General features: G+C 45.5%; 1 protein-coding gene across 3 annotated transcripts in view; it reads left to right on the top strand.

The window, feature by feature from the left end:
* The window catches only part of RAB11FIP1 (RAB11 family interacting protein 1), a 34,613-nt gene extending 14,769 nt beyond the window's left edge, over positions 1–19,844 (top strand). For 2 of the 3 annotated variants that reach the window (XM_060653601.3, XM_060653602.3), the window contains exons 2-6: positions 246–688; positions 4,132–4,936; positions 6,431–8,305; positions 9,084–9,192; positions 16,728–19,844. In XM_060653601.3, the coding sequence (XP_060509584.3) occupies positions 246–688; positions 4,132–4,936; positions 6,431–8,305; positions 9,084–9,192; positions 16,728–16,946 (3,451 nt within the window). In that variant the 3' untranslated portion in view covers positions 16,947–19,844. The remainder of the gene's footprint in view (positions 1–245; positions 689–4,131; positions 4,937–6,430; positions 8,306–9,083; positions 9,193–16,727) is intronic. The other variant, XM_060653603.3, reaches the window with a different exon arrangement.
* The last annotated feature ends 1,806 nt before the right edge of the window (positions 19,845–21,650 follow it).

The raw sequence follows: 21,650 nt of genomic DNA, 5'->3' as shown, positions 1-21,650 counted from the left end.
TAAGTGACTGTACGTTCAGTACAGAATCAGATCCTATCTTTGCCTACGGGATGTCTTCTCAAAAATAAAACTACAGGTTCTGCCTTCATTCCCCACCCCACCCTCTACTCTCCAAAGAGAGCCCAAGAATGCATTTATGTAAGAGGTTGGTAGTAGCAGAGAAGAAGAGAGGCCAAGTTAATGGACATTGTGAACATTGTTTTAGGCCCAATTCAAAGGTAACCTCTCAGCCTTTCTCCTTGTAGGTGGTATACCTTGAAATCGAAACCAGGAAAGAAGGATAAAGAGCGAGGCGAAATTGAGGTTGACATCCAGTTTATGAGAAACAACATGACCGCCAGCATGTTTGACCTTTCCATGAAAGACAAGTCTCGGAATCCATTTGGGAAGCTGAAGGACAAGATCAAGGGGAAGCATAAGGATAGCGCGTCCGATACTGCTTCAGCCGTCATTCCCAGCGTCACACCCTCCGCCGACAGCGATGATGAGTCCACTTCAAAAGACAAGAAAAAGAAGTCGAAGATCAAGACCTTGTTTTCCAAGTCAAATTTGCAGAAAACACCACTTTCCCAGTCCATGTCTGTCCTGCCTACTTCAAAGTCAGACAAAGTGCTGCTTCGTCCTGGAGGCTTTCAGTCCCGGTGGGAGGATGATGAAAATGAGGATGAGTCCTCCTCTGCCTCGGATGGTGAGTTTTCTCCTCCTCCTTACTTGGCTCTCTCTCTCTCTCTCTCTCTCTCTCTCTGTCTCTCAGTCTACTTTGCTTTAAGAGAGAAGAAACAATGTGGTGTCCGGGTGGCTCAGTCAGTTCAGCATCTGGTTCTTGACTTTGCCTCAGGTCATGATCTCACGGTTCCTGGGATCGAGCCCCGCATCGGGCTCTGTGCTGACAGCATGGAGCCTGCGTGGGATTCTCTGTCTCCCTGTCTCTCTCTGCCCTGATCCCGCTCACCTCACTTGCGCGCGCTCTCTCTCTAAGTAAATAAATAAACTTAAAAAAAAAAAGAGAAGAAACAAATCTTAGGAGAAAGATTTTAATTCAGTTCCTCAGTTACTAAAATGGTGATGATGGTCATGATGATGGATGATCTTGGTTAGAAAGGCTTCTTGGGCCGCTTGGGTGGCTTAGTTAGTTAAGTGTCTGACTCTTCATTTCGGCTCATGGTCATAATCTCATGGATTGTGGGATTGAGTCCCGCATTGGGCTCTGTGCTGACAGTGCAGAGCCTGCTTGGGATTCTCTCTCTCTCCCTCTGTCTCTGCTTCTCCCCTGCTTGTTCATGCATGCACGCCCTCTTTCTCTCTCAAAATAAATAAGTAAATAAATAAATAAATAAGAAGAAAGGCTTCTCTATTTCTAAGCACTCTGGTTTCTTTTCTTTTTTTTTTTTTTCAATATATGAAATTTATTGTCAAATTGGTTTCCATACAACACCCAGTGCTCATCCTAAGCACTCTGGTTTCTTTTCTTTTTTTTTTTCAGTATATGAAATTTATTGTCAAATTGGTTTCCGTACAACACCCAGTGCTCATCCTAAGCACTCTGGTTTCTTTTCTTTTTTTTTTTCAGTATATGAAATTTATTGTCAAATTGGTTTCCGTACAGCACCCAGTGCTCATCCCAACAGGTGCCCTCCTCAATACCCATCACCCACCCTCCCCTCCCTCCCACCCCCCATCAACCCTCAGTTTGTTTTCAGTTTTTAAGAGTCTCTTATGCTTTGGCTCTCTCCCACTCTAACCTCTTTTTTTTTTTTTTTTCCTTCCCCTCCCCCATGGGTTTCTGTTAAGTTTCTCAGGATCCACATAAGAGTGAAACCATATGGTATCTGTCTTTCTCTGTATGGCTTATTTCACTTAGCATCACACTCTCCAGTTCCATCCACGTTGCTACAAAGGGCCATATTTCGTTCTTTCTCATTGCCCTGTAGTACTCCATTGTGTATATAAACCACAATTTCTTTATCCATTCATCAGTTGATGGACATTTAGGCTCTTTCCATAATTTGGCTATTGTTGAGAGTGCTGCTGTGAACATTGGGGTACAAGTGCCCCTATGCATCAGTACTCCTGTATCCCTTGGGTAAGTTCCTAGCAATGCTATTGCTGGGTCATAGGGTAGGTCTATTTGTAATTTTCTGAGGAACTTCCACACTGTTTTCCAGAGTGGCTGCACCAATTTGCATTCCCACCAACAGTGCAAGAGGGTTCCCGTTTCTCCACATCCTCTCCAGCATCTATAGTCTCCTGATTTGTTCATTTTGGCCACTCTGACTGGCGTGAGGTGATATCTGAGTGTGGTTTTGATTTGTATTTCCCCGATGAGGAGCGACGTTGAGCATCTTTTCATATGCCTGTTGGCCATCCAGATGTCTTCTTTAGAGAAGTGTCTATTCATGTTTTCTGCCCATTTCTTCACTGGGTTATTTGTTTTTCGGGTGTGGAGTTTGGTGAGCTCTTTATAGATTTTGGATACTAGCCCTTTGTCCGATATGTCATTTGCAAATATCTTTTCCCATTCTGTTGGTTGCCTTTTAGTTTTGTTGGTTGTTTCCTTTGCTGTGCAAAAGCTTTTTATCTTCATAAGGTCCCAGTAGTTCATTTTTGCTTTTAATTCCCTTGCCTTTGGGGATGTGTCGAGTAAGAGATTGCTACGTCTGAGGTCAGAGAGGTCTTTTCCTGCTTTCTCCTCTAGGGTTTTGATGGTTTCCTGTCTCACATTCAGGTCCTTTATCCATTTTGAGTTTATTTTTGTGAATGGTGTGAGAAAGTGGTCTAGTTTCAACCTTCTGCATGTTGCTGTCCAGTTCTCCCAGCACCATTTGTTAAAGAGACTGTCTTTTTTCCATTGGATGTTCTTTCCTGCTTTGTCAAAGATTAGTTGGTCATACGTTTGTGGGTCTAGTTCTGGGGTTTCTATTCTATTCCATTGGTCTATATGTCTGTTTTTGTGCCAATACCATGCTGTCTTGATGATTACAGCTTTGTAGTAGAGGCTAAAGTCTGGGATTGTGATGCCTCCTGCTTTGGTCTTCTTCTTCAAAATTACTTTGGCTATTCGGGGCCTTTTGTGGTTCCATATGAATTTTAGGATTGCTTGTTCTAGTTTTGAGAAGAATGCTGGTGCAATTTTGATTGGGATTGCAGTGAATGTGTAGATAGCTTTGGGTAGTATTGACATTTTGACAATATTTATTCTTCCAATCCATGAGCAGGGAATGTCTTTCCATTTCTTTATATCTTCTTCAATTACCTTCATAAGCTTTCTATAGTTTTCAGCATACAGATCTTTTACATCTTTGGTTAGATTTATTCCTAGGTATTTTATGCTTCTTGGTGCAATTGTGAATGGGATCAGTTTCTTTATTTGTCTTTCTGTTGCTTCATTGTTAGTGTATAAGAATGCAACTGATTTCTGTACATTGATTTTGTATCCTGCAACTTTGCTGAATTCATGTATCAGTTCTAGCAGACTTTTGGTGGAGTCTATCGGATTTTCCATGTATAGTATCATGTCATCTTCTCTATTTCTAAGCACTCTGGTTTCTAAGAATGCATAAATTCTTTTCTAAATCAGTCAGGCTCTGTAACTGGTATACATTAATATAAGCTTTTGGAATTAACAAAATGTATGCATCCGGGTTTTGTTTTTTTTTTTTTCTAATTAAGGGTAAAATCATGCAACCTTAGAGTAATTCTGATATTTCATTTATTCATGAGGTATTTATTGAGGTCCTCTTGATGTGCGTAACCTTCATGGGCTACATCCTTCATGAAAGTTGAGGAATTCGGTTCCTTTAACTGTGAATTAAATGTGTGTTTTGAACTTCAATTTCAATGACCAAATCGTTACTGTTGGCCAGATTCTGCCCTTCGCATTGGTTTAATGCAGGGCTTCTCAATCCCAGCACTATTGGTAGTTTGGGCCAGATAATTCTTTGTTGTGGGGCTGCCCCCTGTGCTGTAGGATCTTTAGCAGCAACCCTGACCTCTACCTGCTAGATGCCAGTAACACACCCGATGGCGGTTTACCAAAAATGTATTCAGACGTGGAGAGACAGACCCCCTTCCAGTTGTGAACCACTCGTTTAACATCTTGTTTCCTTTGGATCTTTGCTTTTCTTCCCATAGTCCTGTCTCCCAAGAGAACAGAGAGTGCACATCCTAAGCAACTGAACCAGATCAATTTCAACCTTCCCAAGAAGGAAGGAGGACTCCCCTTTCTTGGTGGCCTTCGGTCTAAGAATGACTTCCTTTCTCGCTCTAATGTCTGTATCAACGGGAACCATGTTTATGTGGAGCAGCCAGAAGCCAAGAGCGAGACCAAGGACAGCACCCCTTCTTCTTCCCCGTCCCCCCAGGGCTTCAGGAAGAAGCATTTGTTCTCCTCCACCGAAAACCTGGCCACTCGGTCCTGGAAGGAGCCTGGGGACGTTGGGGCGGTGTCTTCCGACAGACAGTTCTCTGAGTCTTCCACAAAAGACTCTCTGAAATCTATGTCTCTGCCATCCTACCGGCCACAGATCAGTGGGGACATTCAGGAGAACACGGCTCCAGTGAGCTTGGAGGCGGCAAAAGAAACCAAGGAGAGCAAGAAGCAGGAGAACAAGAAGTCCTCTTTGCTGTCTCTGGTGACAGGAAAGAAGGATGCGGCTAAGGGCAGTGAAGGCGGAAGCCCCCCTACGGTCCCAGGAAAGGAGAAGGAAGGCACGCTTATGGAAGTCACACCGAGGGGGGACCAGGCGGGGCCTGACGGAGACCTAGTAGAAAGATCCGAGAAGGATACTACAGCTGTTGTCTCCGGACGCGGTAAATCCCTGAATCCCTTTGAGGACGTGCAGATCACAGAACCGGAAGCTGACCGAGAGCCCAAGTCTGAACCTACACCACCTGCTCCCTCTGTAAGGGCTCTGCAGACCAAAGCTGTCAAGCCTCGGTGAGTCTTGTTCCGAACTTCTCATGCAGGGCCTGCCCCTCACTGCTCGTTGTAATCAGCGGGGTCTACCGTTACAGCACCTCTTGCTCGTCATTCTATGGCGGTCCCTGTGTGTGGCAAGCATTTGATAGTCTAAGTGGTTTTTGACCAGCCCGGCCTGCCTGCCTGGCCCGCCCTGCACAGACGGCAGTGATGCGTCCCGGCCCAAAGCCACGGCCACCATGTGTGGTCTGCCCGTCTCAGTAGGACGTTCAGACCCCGATGGACTGCCGCAGGGTGTAGCAGATTCTGAGTATTGCAAGTTGGGAATACCAGATTGGGGTTGTGGTTATGCGCAGAACATGTGTGTATTTAAAGTTCTTACCACATATTTCCATTTGAGGCAGATGTTATCTCTCCTCCTTGCACTTTGGCTCTGGTCTGCTGGCACCAGAGACCCTTGATCCACCCTTGAGTTCTCAGAGTGTTTAGGGTGCCCCTCGTGGCAGGAGCCCGGTGGGGGGGGGGTGGTGCGTCGGGACCTTTCTGCTTTCAGCATGATTCACGTTCGCACAAACAGTATTTCTGTGGTCTGGGGTGGGGGAGACTTTTTTTGAGATTCTGCTTACTTTGATTTCAGACACACAGACACATACACGCAGGCCATTCCTCTTCAAAATTTGTGCCTGTTGCCTTGAGGTGCCTCTTGGACTGCTTTGAACTTTTTAGATGCTTTTTGTTTATCACCAAAAGACACTGTAAACTGTTGCTTTACCTGGAGCTTTCTCTTTCTGTGGCAACAGCCCTTGTGTGGCAGGTGTGCTTGGTGATCAAAGTGTCCCTTTTATGGGGCACCTGGGTGGCTCAGTTGGTTGAGTGTCCGACTTTGGCTCAGGTCGTGATCTCACAGTTCATGGGTTTGAGCCCCGTGTTGGGTTCTGTGCTGTCAGCTCGGAGCCTGCTTCAGATCCTCCCTCCAGCCCCTTTCTCTGCCCCTCCCCTGCACGCTCGCGCACTCTCTCTCTCTCAAAAATGAATAAACATTTTAAAAAAATGTTTTAAAAAATGTCCCTTTTATGTGTTAAATAATTCGTGTTTCTTCCTTAACTTCTTTTTGTTGTTGTTTCTTCCTTAACTTTTTTTTTTTTTTTAAAGTTCACTTATTTATTTTCAAGAGAGGGAGAGGGAGAGAGAGAGCAAGGGAGGGGCAAAGAGAGAGGGAGAGAGAGAATCCCAAGCCAGCTCCACACTGTCAGCAAGGAGCCTGATGCGGGGCTCAAATTCAGAAACCATGAAGTCATGACCTAAGCCAAAACCAGAAGTCAGATGCTTAACCAGCTGACCCACCCAGATGCTCCCTCCTTCTTTAACTCCTTAAGATACTGCCCCAAGTATAAAAAAGCTCTCCCCTTTGGATCAACTTTATTTTTACATGTTTTTGGGTTTTTTTTTTTTTTTTGCCTCTTCTGATGCATCTGCAACTGACCTGCAGATTTTATTTTGTCCTTTTTGCAGACTGGAAGTGTCTCCAGAGGCTCAACCCACAGCCAGGCTTCCTTCTTCCCCTGAGTCTCCTCTCTTTTTTTCCGCTCTTCTTTCCAGTTCTGGCCAGACACCTGTCCTTTCTAAACCGGGTCATGGCTCAGAGACACTGTCCTCTGAATCTCCTTCTGTCTTCTTCTCTTTCTCATCTCCCATAGCGGCCCCCATTTCCACATCCACGCCGGTTGAAAACTGGCCTTCCACAGACAAGGGCCAGGCCGGTCCTGAAGAACCATCCTTACTCCTTAAAGCAGAATTGCAAAAGGAGAGTTTAACACAAGTTCCAAAGACTGTTTCTTGTGCCTCGGGGTCACTTTCTAAACAGCTACCCACTCCAGTGAGGAAAGGGCCAGAAGATTCTCCGAGGAAGACCAGTGAGGTAGGCCCGGAGAACACCGTCAGTAATGACTCAGCAAAGTCTCTCCCGAAGCAGCCTGAGACCGAGCCACAAGAAGTTCTGAGGTTGCCCCCCTCAGAACAAACCTCTGTCCCTTCATCTCAAGGGACCCAAGAAATGACATTCGCCCTTTCACCCCCAAGTGGCGAGATTGAAAGCCCAGCTGGGAAGCCTCCGATGGGGGAAGACACAGACGTCGCAAGTCCATGTGGGTCTTGTGGGGAGAACAGAGTGAAGGACGGCAGAACGGCTTCTGCGGTTCCAGAAGCAGTGTCCCCTCTTCAGATGGCAGAATCATCCCCCACTCTTGGCTGTGCGATGCAGACACACGAGGAGAATGTCCATGAGGGCCGAAAGAAAATCAAGAAGCGGGTGTCATTTTCTGAGCAGCTCTTTACGGAGGAGGAGTTAGAGAAGTTCCCCGGGTCGGAGGAGGAGGATGAAGGGAACCCCCAGGAGCCGCCACGGGAAGGAGCCACGGCTGGAAATGGGTCAGATGGGGAGCCTGCCGGGTCTGTCCACACAGAGGACTCCAAGAGGGAAGCGGCCAGTCAGGGTGCGCTAGCTTCCACGGCTGATCCCCTTGCCCTCCCCTGCGAGGAGAGTTTCTCAGAAGGCCCTGTGAGTGAAGCAAGCTCGGGGCAAGACCTTCCCCTCTGTGGGGTCGAGGGAGACCATCTGCTCATGGCCGAGAATCAGAGCAAAGCCAGTGATCACGAAGGCTTATTGTCCGACTCCCTGGGCGGCCTTCCCTCTGCCCCAGGTGTTAGCTCTCCAGTCCTGGCTGACCTGGGCTTAACCCTTCCTTCCATCCCCGAAGTGGCATCGGATGATGAAAGAGTGGATCAGGTTGAAGATGACGGAGATGGAGAGACGGCCCGGGTGGCAGCCCCGGAAGCCAGGCCTTCTTCCTTGAGCGTGTCACCTGCCTGTCCTGAGATGGGAAAGGGGCCGAGAGGCCAGGCGGTTGGGTGGGTGGCGCCCACCGAGAGCCTGCACGACCCCCAGTCGAAGGCACCCAAAGCACCCGTTACAGCTTCTTCTTCGGACCACAGCTTCCTGACCACAGCTTTGGGAATTCATAAACCAGATCATGGCAAGAGTTCACGCTCGGATAAACAGCGGTCAGGTCCTGGTGGTGGCGAGAAGGAAGAGTTGCCGGGAAATGGGGGGCCAAGCCAGTGTCCTGAAGCAGCCCTGGATTCTCCTGTACCCAGCCCCTCCTTTTCTGAGACCTTTCCTGTTCCGCACTCTTTCCCTAGCTACCCACATGCTGACACGCACCACACCAGTACAGCAGAATCTCAAAAAAAAGCAACAGCAGAGGGCCCTGCTGGTAAGGTGGACAATTCTGGCAAGAGGAAGCCGCTTCTTCAGGCCTGGGTCTCACCCTCAGAGACACATCCAGTCTCAGCTCAGCCGAGCACGGGAACGGGGTCAGCCAAGCACAGGTGAGAGTCGGGAAAGGTTGTTTCCACGTGAGCGATGTCCCCCACCCTGCCCACCCTGCCCTTTGCTTTTTGCCTGCCGAGGTTCTGGCTTTCTAACCGCACAGATATCTTGATGGTACATACTGTGCATTTGGCTGGTAGGGGCTGTTTTCAAAGGGTCTCCCCCTGCGGTGGGAATCCCTCCCCTAGACACTCCTACGTTTGTAGGGAGGACATAGTGACAGGCTTCAAAGCCAGTTTTGGAATAGTTCAGCATAGTCAGATTTGGGGCTCTCAGACTGCAGAGATGTCTCGTGACCAGCATCTTCCTAGTATCAGAAGCCAACGGAGACAGAGTGGTGGAACCTAGCAGGGTTGAAAGCTTGCGTTAAGCACTGGCCGATGTGAAGCGGGCGTATTTGTTCTGAACTCTTCCTTTACTGTTGAGGAGCAGCAGGCTCTGTAGGGACTCACACGGTGCAATCTGAGGCTGTCGTTGTCTCAAAAGTAAGAGACCGTCTTTAATGTTCTTCTGACAATGATCAGGAGACCAAGGGTCTCGCGAGAATGTCAGGACCCCTGGCTGTCAGGTGGGTGGGCTTTGTTAACCCTGTGGCTGCCTTGTGCTGATTGCTTTCATTTCCACAGGAACATTGGCGTGTGTTGGACTGGGGGTGTGAACACAGTGTATCACCACTCTGTCCCCTTGTCTGTCTTGCTGACTGCCATCTGTGAGATGGACAGTTTCTCAGTTTTGTCATTACAGAAAGGTCTAAGGATCCTATCCCCTTCTCTTTAGACTTCATCCCGTGAAGCCAATGAACGCAGCAGCCCCCAAGATTGTTAATTCCAGCTTGGGCACTGCCACCATCATCAGTGAGAACATGATCAACGAAGCCATGATGAAGGTATGCTTTATCCAAGAAATAGGCATGCTAGGGGTGCCTGGGTGGCTCCTTCGGTTAAGCGCCTGACTTCAGCTCAGGTCATGATCTCACGCTCCGTGAGTTCAAGCCCCGCATTGGGCTCCGTGCTGACAGCTCAGCTCAGAGCCGGGAGCCTGCTTCCAATTCTGTGCCTACCTCTCTCTGTTCCTCTCCTGCTCGTACTCTCTCTCTTTCTCTCTCTCTCAAAAATAAATAAACATTAAAAAAAAAAAATTAAAAAAAAAAAAGAAATAGACATGCTAGTTAGGGATCTATACAAAACCCGTTTCTAGAGCCACCATTATGTACACCTCCTTGGGTAGCAGGTAATGCCAGGAGCAATTTAATCTTATGTCTGTGTCTTTGGATAATCTTTGGGAGCTTCTACACTTTCCATTGGATAATTACTATTCCCCTTATGGTTACTGACTTATTGTCCGATTGTTTGTTGTCCCCAAGCAATGTGATTGATACTGTTACTTCTTTTCAGTAAGAAGAAAATGTCACCCACCATCTGGTCCATTCAAATTCGATATTTTCATTTCCCCGTGTATCTTTTCTTATCTTTTGGCACGGGTGTAAAATTCCTGGGGTTGTAATCATGGCATAGATATAATTTTCTGAAACTTTATTCTGCAGTCATTTCAAAATTAAAAGTTGCAAGAATAGAACAAAGAACTCCTATATACCTTTCATCCCAATTCACCAATTGTTGACATCTTACCACATTGGTTTTATCATTGCCACCCTCTCTCTCCCCATCCCTGTCTGTTCTGTCTTTGTATATACATACTTTTTTTTTTTCTTCTGAACCGCTGGAGGGTAAGTTGCCTACCTCATGCCCCTTTTACCTCTAAAATACCTAAGCATGTAATTCCTAAGAATAAGGACATTTAATCAGGATCACGACTTTTAAAATTGGCGTAATCCTCTTTTCTCATCTCTAGCCCAAATTTCAGGTCCACCCGTTGTCTCATTAGTGTGCTGCTTCGTTTTTCTGTCTTTCTTTCTAGTCCGGGATCCAATCCAGGATCTCTCGCTCTTATGTTGCTGTGTCTCTCTAGACTCTTTTATCCTGGATCCCCCGAGCCTTCTTTGTCTTTCAAGACCTCGACATTTTCTAAGACTTCAGATCAGTTGTTTTGTAGAGTTCTCCTCAGTTTGGATTTGTCTGCTCAAAACCTCATGGTTTGGTTGAGGTTATGCTTTCTTGGCAGGAATTAACCATGCAAGTCATGTGTCCCTTCCCGGTACATCGTGTAAAGAGGCACATGGTATCAGCTTGTCCTGGTAGTGGGGGTGTTAACTCTGATGACTTTCTGTAGGTGGTGCCCACCAGCGTCTCTAGGATAACATTGCTATTTATCCCCTTTACAATCAATAAGAATTTGTGGGGAATTAATTTCAGACTCTGTAGGTATCCTGCTCCTCACCAACCTTTCATTCTCAGGCTTTTGTATCCACTGATGAATACATCAGTGGCCAAATTGGTGGTTTTCCAGCCCCATTGCCTGCATGGAGACACTGGTTCTCTTATTCATTTGGTGGTTTATCTAGTATACCATAAGCATTTTTGTATGTTGCTACTTAATTCTTTGAAATGGTTATATCAATATTTACTTAACCTGTTCCCCTATTATTGGATATTTGGGCTGTTTTCTGTTTTTCAGTGCGAATGCTGTCATAGTCAATAATTTCTTGCATAGAACTCTTTCCCTTCTTAAGCTAAATCTCCAGGAAGAATATTGCTTGATTAGAGGGTCTCTTCTCTTTAAAAAGCTTGGGCTAACTTTAAAACAACAACTCCTGCCCACAAATCAAACAAAACCAACCCCTCCCTCCACCCACCCCCCCCCCCCCCCCCCCAGAGCCCCAGATGATCTCTGCTATAGAGTTATAGAGTGTCTCCATTCTGCCCTTTCTGGTTCAAAAATCAGGAGGATTTAGAACACTGCCTTGTTGCAGACCTCTGGTCTTTGACTCATTGTCACGTGGGCTGGAGGAGAATGATTTACTGAGGGACTGGTGGGCAAGGATGTGTTGCATTTCAAATATGTGGAGAGGAATTTCCTAACTGACTCCTGGGGTAGTCACTGTCAGTAGAAATGAACCTTATTTCTATTTTAGTTTAGGGCATCTAGAAATTGCATTCAATCAGAGATCTTACAGTCTTGTGCAGTGTAAGACATCAAGTAGCTTTTCTGTTTTTATTTTTTATTGTTTAGTTTATGTTTTAAAGTTTATTTATTTTGGGGGGGGTGGAGCACGAGCAGGGCAGAGAGAGACAAAGAGAGAGAGAGAGACTGAGAATCCCAAGCAGGCTCCATGCTGTCCATGCAGAGCCTGATGCAGGGCTGGATCCCATAAACTGAGATCCTGACCTGAGCCTTAATCAAGAGTCGGACGCCCAACTGACTGAGCCACCCAGGCAACCCAGTTTTTGTGTTTTTATTCTTTTTTTTTAAGTTTATTTATTTATTTTGAGAGAGAGAGAGAGAGCGAGTGGGAGGGGCAGAGAGAGAACCCCAAGTAGGCACCACACTGTTAGTGCAGAGCCTGATGTGGGGCTCGCACTCACAGAACGTTGAGGTCATGACCTGAGTTGAAACCAGGAGTTGGACGCTTAACCAGCTGAGCCACCCAGGCGCCCCAGTTTTTGTGTTTTTAAAATAAAAACTTTTCGCTCATGCCTCCTTTACTCCCGCAAGCATTTTTAAAGCATTGGTTAGTCTGTATTACCTCTGGCTCCATTGCACCTGTGCCACCAGGAGCTGGGCTAAAGGGTCCCTGAGATCAGAGATTCAGGTAAAGAGGCTGAGCGGTGATGACAGATGGTTGCTGCGAGCTGTTTAGCATCTTCCAGCCGCCTCGCCTTCTCTTCGCTTGTACTACATGCTTCCAGGGCCGCCGGTAAGTAAGCATCATTCTCAGAATGATCAGCTGTGGCCAGTACGGTGTGCCTGCTGTGTTTTAGCCATAGCCTAAAACCACACCATAACTCGACCAACGCAGCTTGGCTGGCTTCTGTGGGTGTGGAGAGGAGGCCGCGTTTATCTTCCTGGAGTTAACGATATTTACCAGGAAACCGGGCAAAAGGACAGCATAAAAGGGACAGTAATGAAAACCAGGGTCGTGGAGCAGCCTCCCATCCCTCCTTCCTTTTACTGTGGAATGCAGCTGGGCTCCAAAGAGAAACAAACACCTAGCTGTCGGGAAGTGAGCAAGACCCTTGGCTCCCATTTTATTTATTCTTCAAAGCTCATGTAATCAGGGGCTTATCTCCTGGCCCTGATTGAGAGAATAACTTGCCTTACAACAAAGGCAACTGCTGCTTATTTTGCTTACGGTTTGTCCGACCCACCGCTGCCCCTCTGGCTGACTGCAACAAAGTGCTTGGTCCTGGACCATGCCTCGTAAATATTCTGAGTAAATATGGAAAGTTTCCTGGAGACTGCTATTGGTCCTCTGTATAATAGATGCTTTGTACTAAGCCGTAAATAATATTTATAAAAGTAACTACTCTTTGGAATGTTGCAAAGTAAGACAGAGGTTAGGGAAAGAAATTGCATAGCTAAAGTTATGAAAAGATAGCTGAAGCATTGCTACAATGGCTTTTTTTGGGAGGTAGGTTCCTGTTTTAGGGCCTCCGTTCTTTCTAGATGATTTAAAACTTAGTGTATTATTTACCCAAGTCCAAGTGGCTTTAACACTTCCATTTAAAAATAATACAGCCACCTGGGGCGCCTGGGTGGCTCAGTCGTTTGGGCGGCTGACTACAGCTCAGGTCATGGCCTCGCGGTCGGTGAGTTCAAGCCCCACATCGGGCTCTGTGCTGACAGCTCAGAGCTGGAGCCTGCTTCTGATTTTGTGTCTCCCTCTCTCTTGCTGCTCTCTGTCTCTCTCAAAAATAACAAACATTAAAAAAAAAATTTAAAAATAATACAGCCACCTAGATCCAAAAATCATCTGTCCTATTAATATGGAAACAGTTGGACCCAAATTTGAATAGACATCATCATCATTATTATTATTATTACAACTATGGGAGGGGGAGTCCAATGCAAAAATCCTGGAAGGAAATATGTGACAAGGAATTAACAGATATTTTCTTTGTACGTCTTCCTCACCATGGCTGTTGCTCACTTTTTGTAATGCTGGATTGTTTTGCAATTTTTTAAATGATCACATGTCTAGGATCGTGTAATGATTTCAAAGTCTTACATTCTTTCCCCTTTGGATTATGAAATCAAATTGAATCGCTGTTTCACAGTTTGTAAGGTATGAAGTATGCATGCTCTTTCAATCCTCTGCATCTATCGTAAGGAAATATTTTAGAGATATGATCAAAGATTTCTGCTCAGGCATTTTAATAAAAACTGTTATGTATAATTTTTAAAACAACCTAAATATCCAACAATAGGGAGATGGGTAAAGTATAACGAAATTTTAAGCATCTGTTAAAAAACGTGATTTTTGCCAAAATTTAATGATGGGAAAATGCTCACAAAACAATAATTTTAAAATGCTTTTAAGCCATATTCTGCGTGATGCTTAAAGTTTGAAAACATACCATAAAGAAACCAAGGAAACAATAGGAGACCCAAATGTTAAGTGTTGGAGTTATAGGCAATAATTTTTTCCCTCTTCTGTAGTTGAGATTTTCCATTAGGAGGGAATATTCCCTTTAAAGTGAAAAACAGGATTCTGTTATTTTGGGGGGGAAATCAATTTTAATCCATGCCCAAAGTCTAGTTGACTCGTCACTCCCATCTCTGAAGTTTGTCATGATCTCTTGTGTGACAGTGGGCGCTTGGTTGTCCAGCTCTCTGGACTCTGAGCCCCTGAACCCCTGCGCATACCTGGTCCCTACTCTTGAGGAATCCCTGCCTGTCCCTCCCTCCAGGTGACAGCTTCTTCATGTTTCTATCTCACAAACTGTCTTACAGAGAGTATCTTCTGTGATCCACATTTTTTAATAAATAAAATCCTTACATGACAGAGTTATGATTTAAAAACCCTTGAGAACATAATCTTCGCTATTGTGTCCAAAGAGTACTTTTTTTCTTGATAGGATGTATCAATAGACGTGCAACTAGTTTTTTAAAAATTGTGGTAGAGACACCTGGGTGGCTCAGTCAGTTGAGTGTCTGACTTTGGCTCAGGTCATGATCTCACAGTTCATGAGTTCGGGCCCCGCGTCAGGCTTGCTTCTGTCAGCGCAGAGCCTACTTCGGATCCTCTGTCCTTCTCGCTCTCTGCACTGCACCACCCCTACCTCCCCCCCCATCCCCCGTGCTCGCTCTCTCTCCCTCTCAAAAATAAATAAACATTAAAAAAAATTGTGGTAGGGGTGCCTGGGTGGCTCAGTCGGTTAAGCATCCGACTTCAGCTCAGGTCATGATCTCACGGTTCATGAATTCCAGCCCCACTGCAGGCTCTGTACTGGTAGCTCAGAGCCTGGAGCCTGCTTCAGATTCTGTGTCTCCCTCTCTCTCTGCTCCTCCCCTGCTCATGCTGTGTCTCTCTCCGTCTCAAAAATAAATAAAAACATTAAAGAAAATTGTGGTAAAATAAACATAAAACTTACCATCTTAAGCATTTAAAATTTTTTTAAATTATTTTTTAAAATTAAAGTGTAATTGGCATTTAGTATTATATTAGTTTCAGGTGTACAGTTTAATGATTCATCAATTCTGTACATTAGTCGGTGCTCATTATGATGTACTCTTAATCCCTTTTGCCTGTTTCAGCCATACTCCCACCTACGCCCCCTCTGGTAACCACTAGTTTTCTATATTTAAGAGTCTGAGGTTTTTTGTCTCTTTTTTTTCTTTCTTTGTTTTGTTTCTTAAATTCCATATATGAGTGAAATCATATGGTATTTGTCTTTCTGTGACTTATTTTGCTTAACATTATACTCTCTAGATCCGTTCATGTTGTTGCAAATGGTAAGGTTTTGTTCTTTTTTTTGTGGCTGAATAACATTCCATTGTATATATTACCACATTTTTTTTTTAACCCATTTATCTATTGAGGACACTTGGGCTGCTTCCATGGTTTGGCTCTTGTAAACTATGCTGCAGTAAACATAGGGGTGCGTATATCTTTTTGAATTAGTGTTTTTGTTTTCTTTGGGTGAATACCTAGTAGTGGAATTACTGGATCAGTTCTATTTTTAATTTTTAAAGGCACCTCCATACCATTTTCCACAGTGGCTGCACCAGTTTGCATTCCCACCACAGTGTACGAGGGATTTTAAGCACCTTTAAGCATACAGATCCGTAGGGTTAAGTACAGTCACATTGTACAGCCAGTCTCCAGAATTCTTTTCCAGGCATGCAACTTTCTGGCTGAAGGTTGTTTTAGAATTACAAATAGAGCGATTGAGGTCTAGAGGGATGTATGCCTTCAACAAGGTAAAAAACAAAAACAACAGAAAGATTAAGGGAGAAGTTGTTTTTTGAAAAGTAGTCCAACATCTCACCTGTTTCTGTGCAGCCTGTGGTAGGTGAAAACCTGCTCTGCGGATGGAAATGTTGGTGTGGGCTTCTAAGCCAGTCGTACAAGCACTGAGCTTCCCTTCTGAGCCAGGATGGGAGAGGTGGCCTATCTCTCTGATTTCCGGCTTGTGTGTAGGCAGCTTATGTCATGGGACTGAACAGAGCCGTCTATATGTTTTTGTCAAAGAGTGAATGATGATTCTTCTTATTTCTTTATTATAATATATCATAAATAAATATGTTTGTTTATTTTGAGGGAGAGAGAGAGTGGGCAGGGAAGGGGCAGGGAGGTGGGGGAAAAAAGAGGATCCCAAGCAGGCTCTGTGCTGCCAGTGCAGAACCTGATACGGGGCTCGAACCCTTGAACCATGAGATCATGACCTGAGCCTTGGTCATGACCCGACCAAGAGTCGGATGCTTAACCAACTGAGCCACACTGGTTCCCCATGAGGATTCTCTTGACTTAGCTTCTTGTGGAAGGTGGTCTCTTAGCCTTCCTGAGTGAAATTATTTGACCCTCAGGGTGGTGAAACTGATTGCCTCCGAGTTCTGCAGGCAAAAGTGTCTTGAGGTGGCTCTAGGAATTTGTTTCTTTAAACTTCTAAATCCTCTGAACTACAAATTTCAGGAAAAGTTAAGTTGCATTGCCCCCTCCCCCACACAACTGGAGACTTGGTATGATTAGGTGCTTTTTATTCAGTCCTTACCTAGTGTTTCCTCACCGTTTGGGCCTGGTCACTTTACAGGTGGACATCAGTCATCCCTGGTGTTCACAGGCCTCCAGTTACTACATTGAATAACAGGCAACAAAGGCCCTATGTGGCCTGCAAGGCCTAAAATATTCACTGTCTGGTCCTTTACAGAAAACTTTGTCAATAACTGCTTTTCCACCAGAACTGAAAACACGTTCCCAGGAGGCTCAGACGGCTAACATTTTCCTCTTTTGTGTTTCTTTTAGATATTTGACTTCTTTGCTGACTTTACCACTTTTTCTCCCCCTCTCTCCTCCCCCTAAAGAAATACAACCCGTCGGACCCTGCCTTCGCTTATGCACAGCTAACCCACGATGAGCTGATCCAGCTGGTCCTCAAACAGAAGGAGACGATAAGCAAGAAGGAGTTTCAGGTCCGCGAGCTGGAAGACTACATTGACAACCTGCTAGTCAGGGTCATGGAGGAGACCCCCAACATCCTCCGGATTCCTGCTCAGGTCGGCAAAAAGGCAGGAAAGATGTGAATCGTCAGCCTGCGACACCGAGACTTCTTTGTGAGTTTGTTTCCACCTGCCCCGGAGGTCAAGGACTCAGCATGCCTGATAACCGGCACACAGGCTCGAAATCATCTATCTCCCTTGTGTGTTATCTGGCAAGAGTCCGTTCTACCAGTTGAGACCAGGTTAATTATTACAATGAATCTTTTACTGTACAGTCCCAGGGTTTTGTTTTTAAATCCCACTGTGCCTTTGACTATCCTGTAAATATTTTATGCTCTGATCGGAGACATGGTCATAAGATCTGCTCCTGGCCCAGAGATTCAGATGGCGCAGGGGATATTCATGTATTTAACATTGGGATGATTTTCTTTCTTTGATATTGAAATTTAAAGATACGTACCCCTTCCCCCCCAGTCAGTAAAGCGTGGGGTGAAATGAGAAGGACCGTGTGGTTGGTGTTGCGTTACACACACTTGCTTGGCTTTTGAGTAGCTCAGGGTGGCTTTTGGCTGCGGGTGCTAAATTCTGATACCGTGTGAACCTTCTGGGCTTCTTCGACTTGGTCTTGTTGATTTGACTGGAGCAGGGGAGTTTAAAGAAAGCCCCTGAGTGTGCCTTGTAGATTTTGAACAAGCTGCCTTTTCTAAACATTAGCTACCACTACTCTCTAGCCTTAAAATGTGCTCTTTATCAATCCTTAGGGCGTGTCTGTAGAGACACGAGAAGTAGAATAGGGAATTAGAGAATCATTTTGCACTCACTTAATGGGGTTGGTCAAAGTCTCACGATAGCCGGGTTCCTAGCTGGCTAGAGTAGTCTAGTCGGTGCCTTGATAAGGGATTGGATAACCCATATACTCACTAAAATGGTTCCGCCAGGTACGGAATGATTGTAGTAGGATTCCTTTGGCCTTGCTTGGCCCCCGGATTTCCTCAGCAGCACTTCCCGGCGTTTCCCCCACCTTATTATAAAATTATGAAGAGCAAGAAGATAACACTTAGTTTTGGTTTGCTGTATTTTTAAATCTAGGAGGATACCCCCCCCCCTTTTTTTTTTTTTTTTTTTTTTCTTTTTTTAAGCTAGGACACGTCTTCACTAATAGCACCCAGTTCCGATCCTTCAGGTAGTTTCATTGTCCGGAACCTAATACTGGAATTAGAATATTTCTGCGTTGGTCAGTTTTTTCTCGTGGTTGTGACAGGATCTGATCAAATCTTTACCGCTCTCCCGGGGGAAGAATATCTGAGGCTAGCGTGGTGGGCGGGGCTTGAGGATTGGCTAGGGGTCGCTTCTCTGTCTGTCCTTGTTATATGGAGGTTAAGAGGCAAGATGGTTGTCAGCAGAGGCCCTTTTCAGGATCACGTTTGCTGCAATGTTAGTTATATCGGAGCACTTTAATCTGAAGGATGATACTGTAACTTGATTTATCGAATTAGCTGTTAATTATCTTTAGCTATTTTATTTAATACTGTCTTACAGTAGTGGGGACCACTGTAAGCCTCTCAGATGCCTTGTATTTTTGGAGTGCTATGAAAGTTATTTACATACCTGCAAAAAGAACCTTATATTCCACTTGAACTCTGAAAATGTGCGTGTATATATTTATTCTGCAATATATTTTTTACTTATAAGTGTATTTTGACTGTGATAACCCAAGTGTACTGGGGGCAGGTGTGGTCTGAATGATTTCTCCTTAGAAGGGCTGGTGTGGAGACCTGTTCACGAGAGGTGGTTGGTCTGGAGATAATCTGCTGGAGATAATGAGAGGGAAGTCTGGGTAGAGGAGTGAATTCCTGTACTCTGAAATGCCACTTGGGAACTCTGGAGAATGAAGGACAATTTACTTCAAGGGTGTCTGGCTTCTACCACTGCTGGAAAAAACCCGAATTCATAGCATTCCTGCACCTCTCAGCATAGATCACCTGGAGGTCATTAGTTAACGACTGTCCTCGAGGACTCTCGTCTCTGGGGGAGAATTTATCTAGGAAGAATTTTAGTCTGCTCTGAGCCATTAGCAAGGGTTGGAGCTCCTCTAACTGGCGGGGGTTGGGGGGGGGGGCACACACCCAAGTACACAAAGAGAGCTGGGACCCGCCTCTGGCTGCTGTAAATGCTAACCCAGTTGAAGGACCCTGGGAGGCAGCTGTGTTCTGGAGAAGCTGGAGCAGCTCTCCTCTTCCTGGCCTTGCCCGGCTGCCTTCAGAAAGAGTAGTCAGGACTTTAGGGAAGCATCCGATTAAATACCAAACACCTTGCAGTGAACTTCAGTTGGAGGTCAGACTCCTGAAAAAATGTCAGTCCTTTGCCCGACTACTTGCTGTCCATCTCATTGGACTTTGACAGGTTTCTTGCCCTCCGTCTTATTCCTGTGTGTTAGCCACATCAGGGTGGCAGAACGGAGGAGCAAGAAAGTCTGCCCTTTGCCTCTGCCGAGTGGAGAGGTGTGTGCACGGATGGGGTGTACGCATGCCGTTTCCAGCTTTGCCCGCAGCGGGCGGCGCTCAGAAGGTCAGAGAGGAGGGAGGATCCTCGCCCCTCAGCCACATACTGTGTTGAAGTCCAGAGGCAACTTAATGTTAAATTAGGATCTTCCTTCCCTGGGTCCTTTTTCCCAATTGACCTTTCTGTTTTCTTTCTGAGAACTAATGAATTATCCCTCAAGGCCGAAAGAGTCATTGCCTTAGGTGGAGAACTTAACCTCCTACTAGTCACATGAACGGCAACTCTGGTTTCTCAGTATCTACTATGGGAGCGACTGACTTGACCTCTTCCTCCCTCCGATTGCAGGATTGCCCAGCATTTTTGGATTGTAAAACTATTCCCTGCCTTGTTACTTCGGGAATTTTTAACTTCTTTGGTTTCGTTTTTAACAAGTAACCTAAAATTTCTATAACACTAAATAAAATGGTACTACCTTTCAAAGATTTGTGTCTGTACTTTTGTGTGGGTGCAGCAAAATGTCTTCCGTCTTCTAGAAAACTTCTCTTGGGGAATGACCAGTGTTTCTCACCCCATGAAGGGTCTCTCACCTGGATTCCTGCTGCTTCCACCTTGCCTGGTGCCCAGAGGTCCCAATGCCCTTTCTCCCACAGAGGATGGGACATCTCTGATCCCTTCCCTACGACACGTCCCTCAATCTTGGCCTGCAGGGACCGTGGCATTTACCAGAAGGACATCATTTGAATTTTCTGTCCCCGCTACTAAAAGCTGCCGCCTGTTCCTCAGCACCGGGCACTTTTGGCTGAGTGTATGAGCAAGGTTCCTTCCTTGATCCCTCCACCCCAATCCCCCACCAGTTTCCTAGAGAGTGAAAGGTTCACTGTGGAGATGTGATTTGAATTCATATTGTGTTCACACTGCCCAAGATCTGGGAGCCAAATCCCTGGTTCAGTCAACTTGGTTTTTCCATTCCTGAATAGAGGGTACTGGGGAAGCACAGGGAATCTTCTCCTGAGCTCAGCTCTCCTGGAAGTCTGAGCCTTTCCTGATGAGGTGAGAGGTCGGCCTGCCTCCCAACCATAGTCCATGCTCCAAGGGCCCCGACCAAGAGGTCGGGAGGGAGGAGATGCTTTTTCTTGCCCTGTGATAAAAGTCACACTGTAGAGGGACAGAGGTGGGCCTGGTACAGGTACTGCCCTGTGAAGCCCCTCCGGGTGGGATGGGGGGGGCGGCCCTGAAGGCCTCCCTGGTTACCCCAACTAGTTGTCAGTGGTGGGGCTGCCATGTAAAGTGATATGAAAGCAACTTCTCTTAAAACACAGCTCTCCAGGTTCAATTTAAGAAAAACAAAAGGAAACAAAACCCTCTGGAAGGAGAGTCTTAGGGAAAGAAAGTTTCTTTATGCAAATGACCCTAACTTTTCCCTCTGAGGTCCTTCACTTTTTGTTTTGCAGTTGGTTCTGGCCCCCCGCTGTGGCCGCCAGACAGCCCTCAGGGGCAGGCTGCTGTGTCTTTCAAACTCCGGGGCCTCGGAGGGACACAACTCTCTCCTTTCTCTGAAGTCTTCTTAGCTTAGCTGCTAATAACAAAAAACAAACAAACATAACAACAACAACCAGGAAAATACAGAGAACGATTGTAAGATATATGAACAGCATAAAGAGTGAACTTTCCCAAATCCAGGATTCTGAGCTGAAGGAAGTCAAGCCCCCCTGGACCCTGGGAGCTTGGGCGTCTGTCAGGCGGCTTCAGGTTCTCACCTTGGCTTCCCAGTTGGTGAAAAGCCCTCTCCTGTTCTCCCTCTGAAGGAGTGGTGTCTTTTCCTCTCCCCTACACTCCCTTGTCCACTCACTTGGCCTGTAGATTTTTCTAAGTAATGTCATACATGCTTACGCCCAGAACAAAAGAAATCCTAAGCTCCTCGCTACCAGGAGGTAACTAAACACTGTTATTTTGATTCTTTGTCCTGGCATTTTCCCTCTTATAGAAATAGATACACTTTATTTTTTTAAGAAATTTAATTTGTGATGGGTATTGAAGAGGGCATCTTTTGGGATGAGCACTGGGTGTTGTATGGAAACCAATTTGACAATAAATTTCATATATTAAAAAAATAAAAATAAAATGGCAGCATGACTTTCAAAAAAAAGAAATTTAATTTGGAGTTTCTTTTTTTTTTTTTCCTTTCCTTAATTGAGGTGTAGTTGACCTACAATATTGTATTTGCTTCAGGTGTACAACTAGTGATGTGACATTTTAATATACATTAGGAAGTGATCACCATGGTCC

This window comes from Panthera onca, chromosome B1 (assembly GCF_046562875.1).
Source record: "Panthera onca isolate mPanOnc1 chromosome B1, mPanOnc1 haplotype 2, whole genome shotgun sequence".
Classification (NCBI taxonomy): Eukaryota; Metazoa; Chordata; class Mammalia; order Carnivora; family Felidae; genus Panthera; species Panthera onca.
Note: the sequence above shows the minus strand (reverse complement) of the source record. Positions and strands in the feature narration are given on the sequence as shown.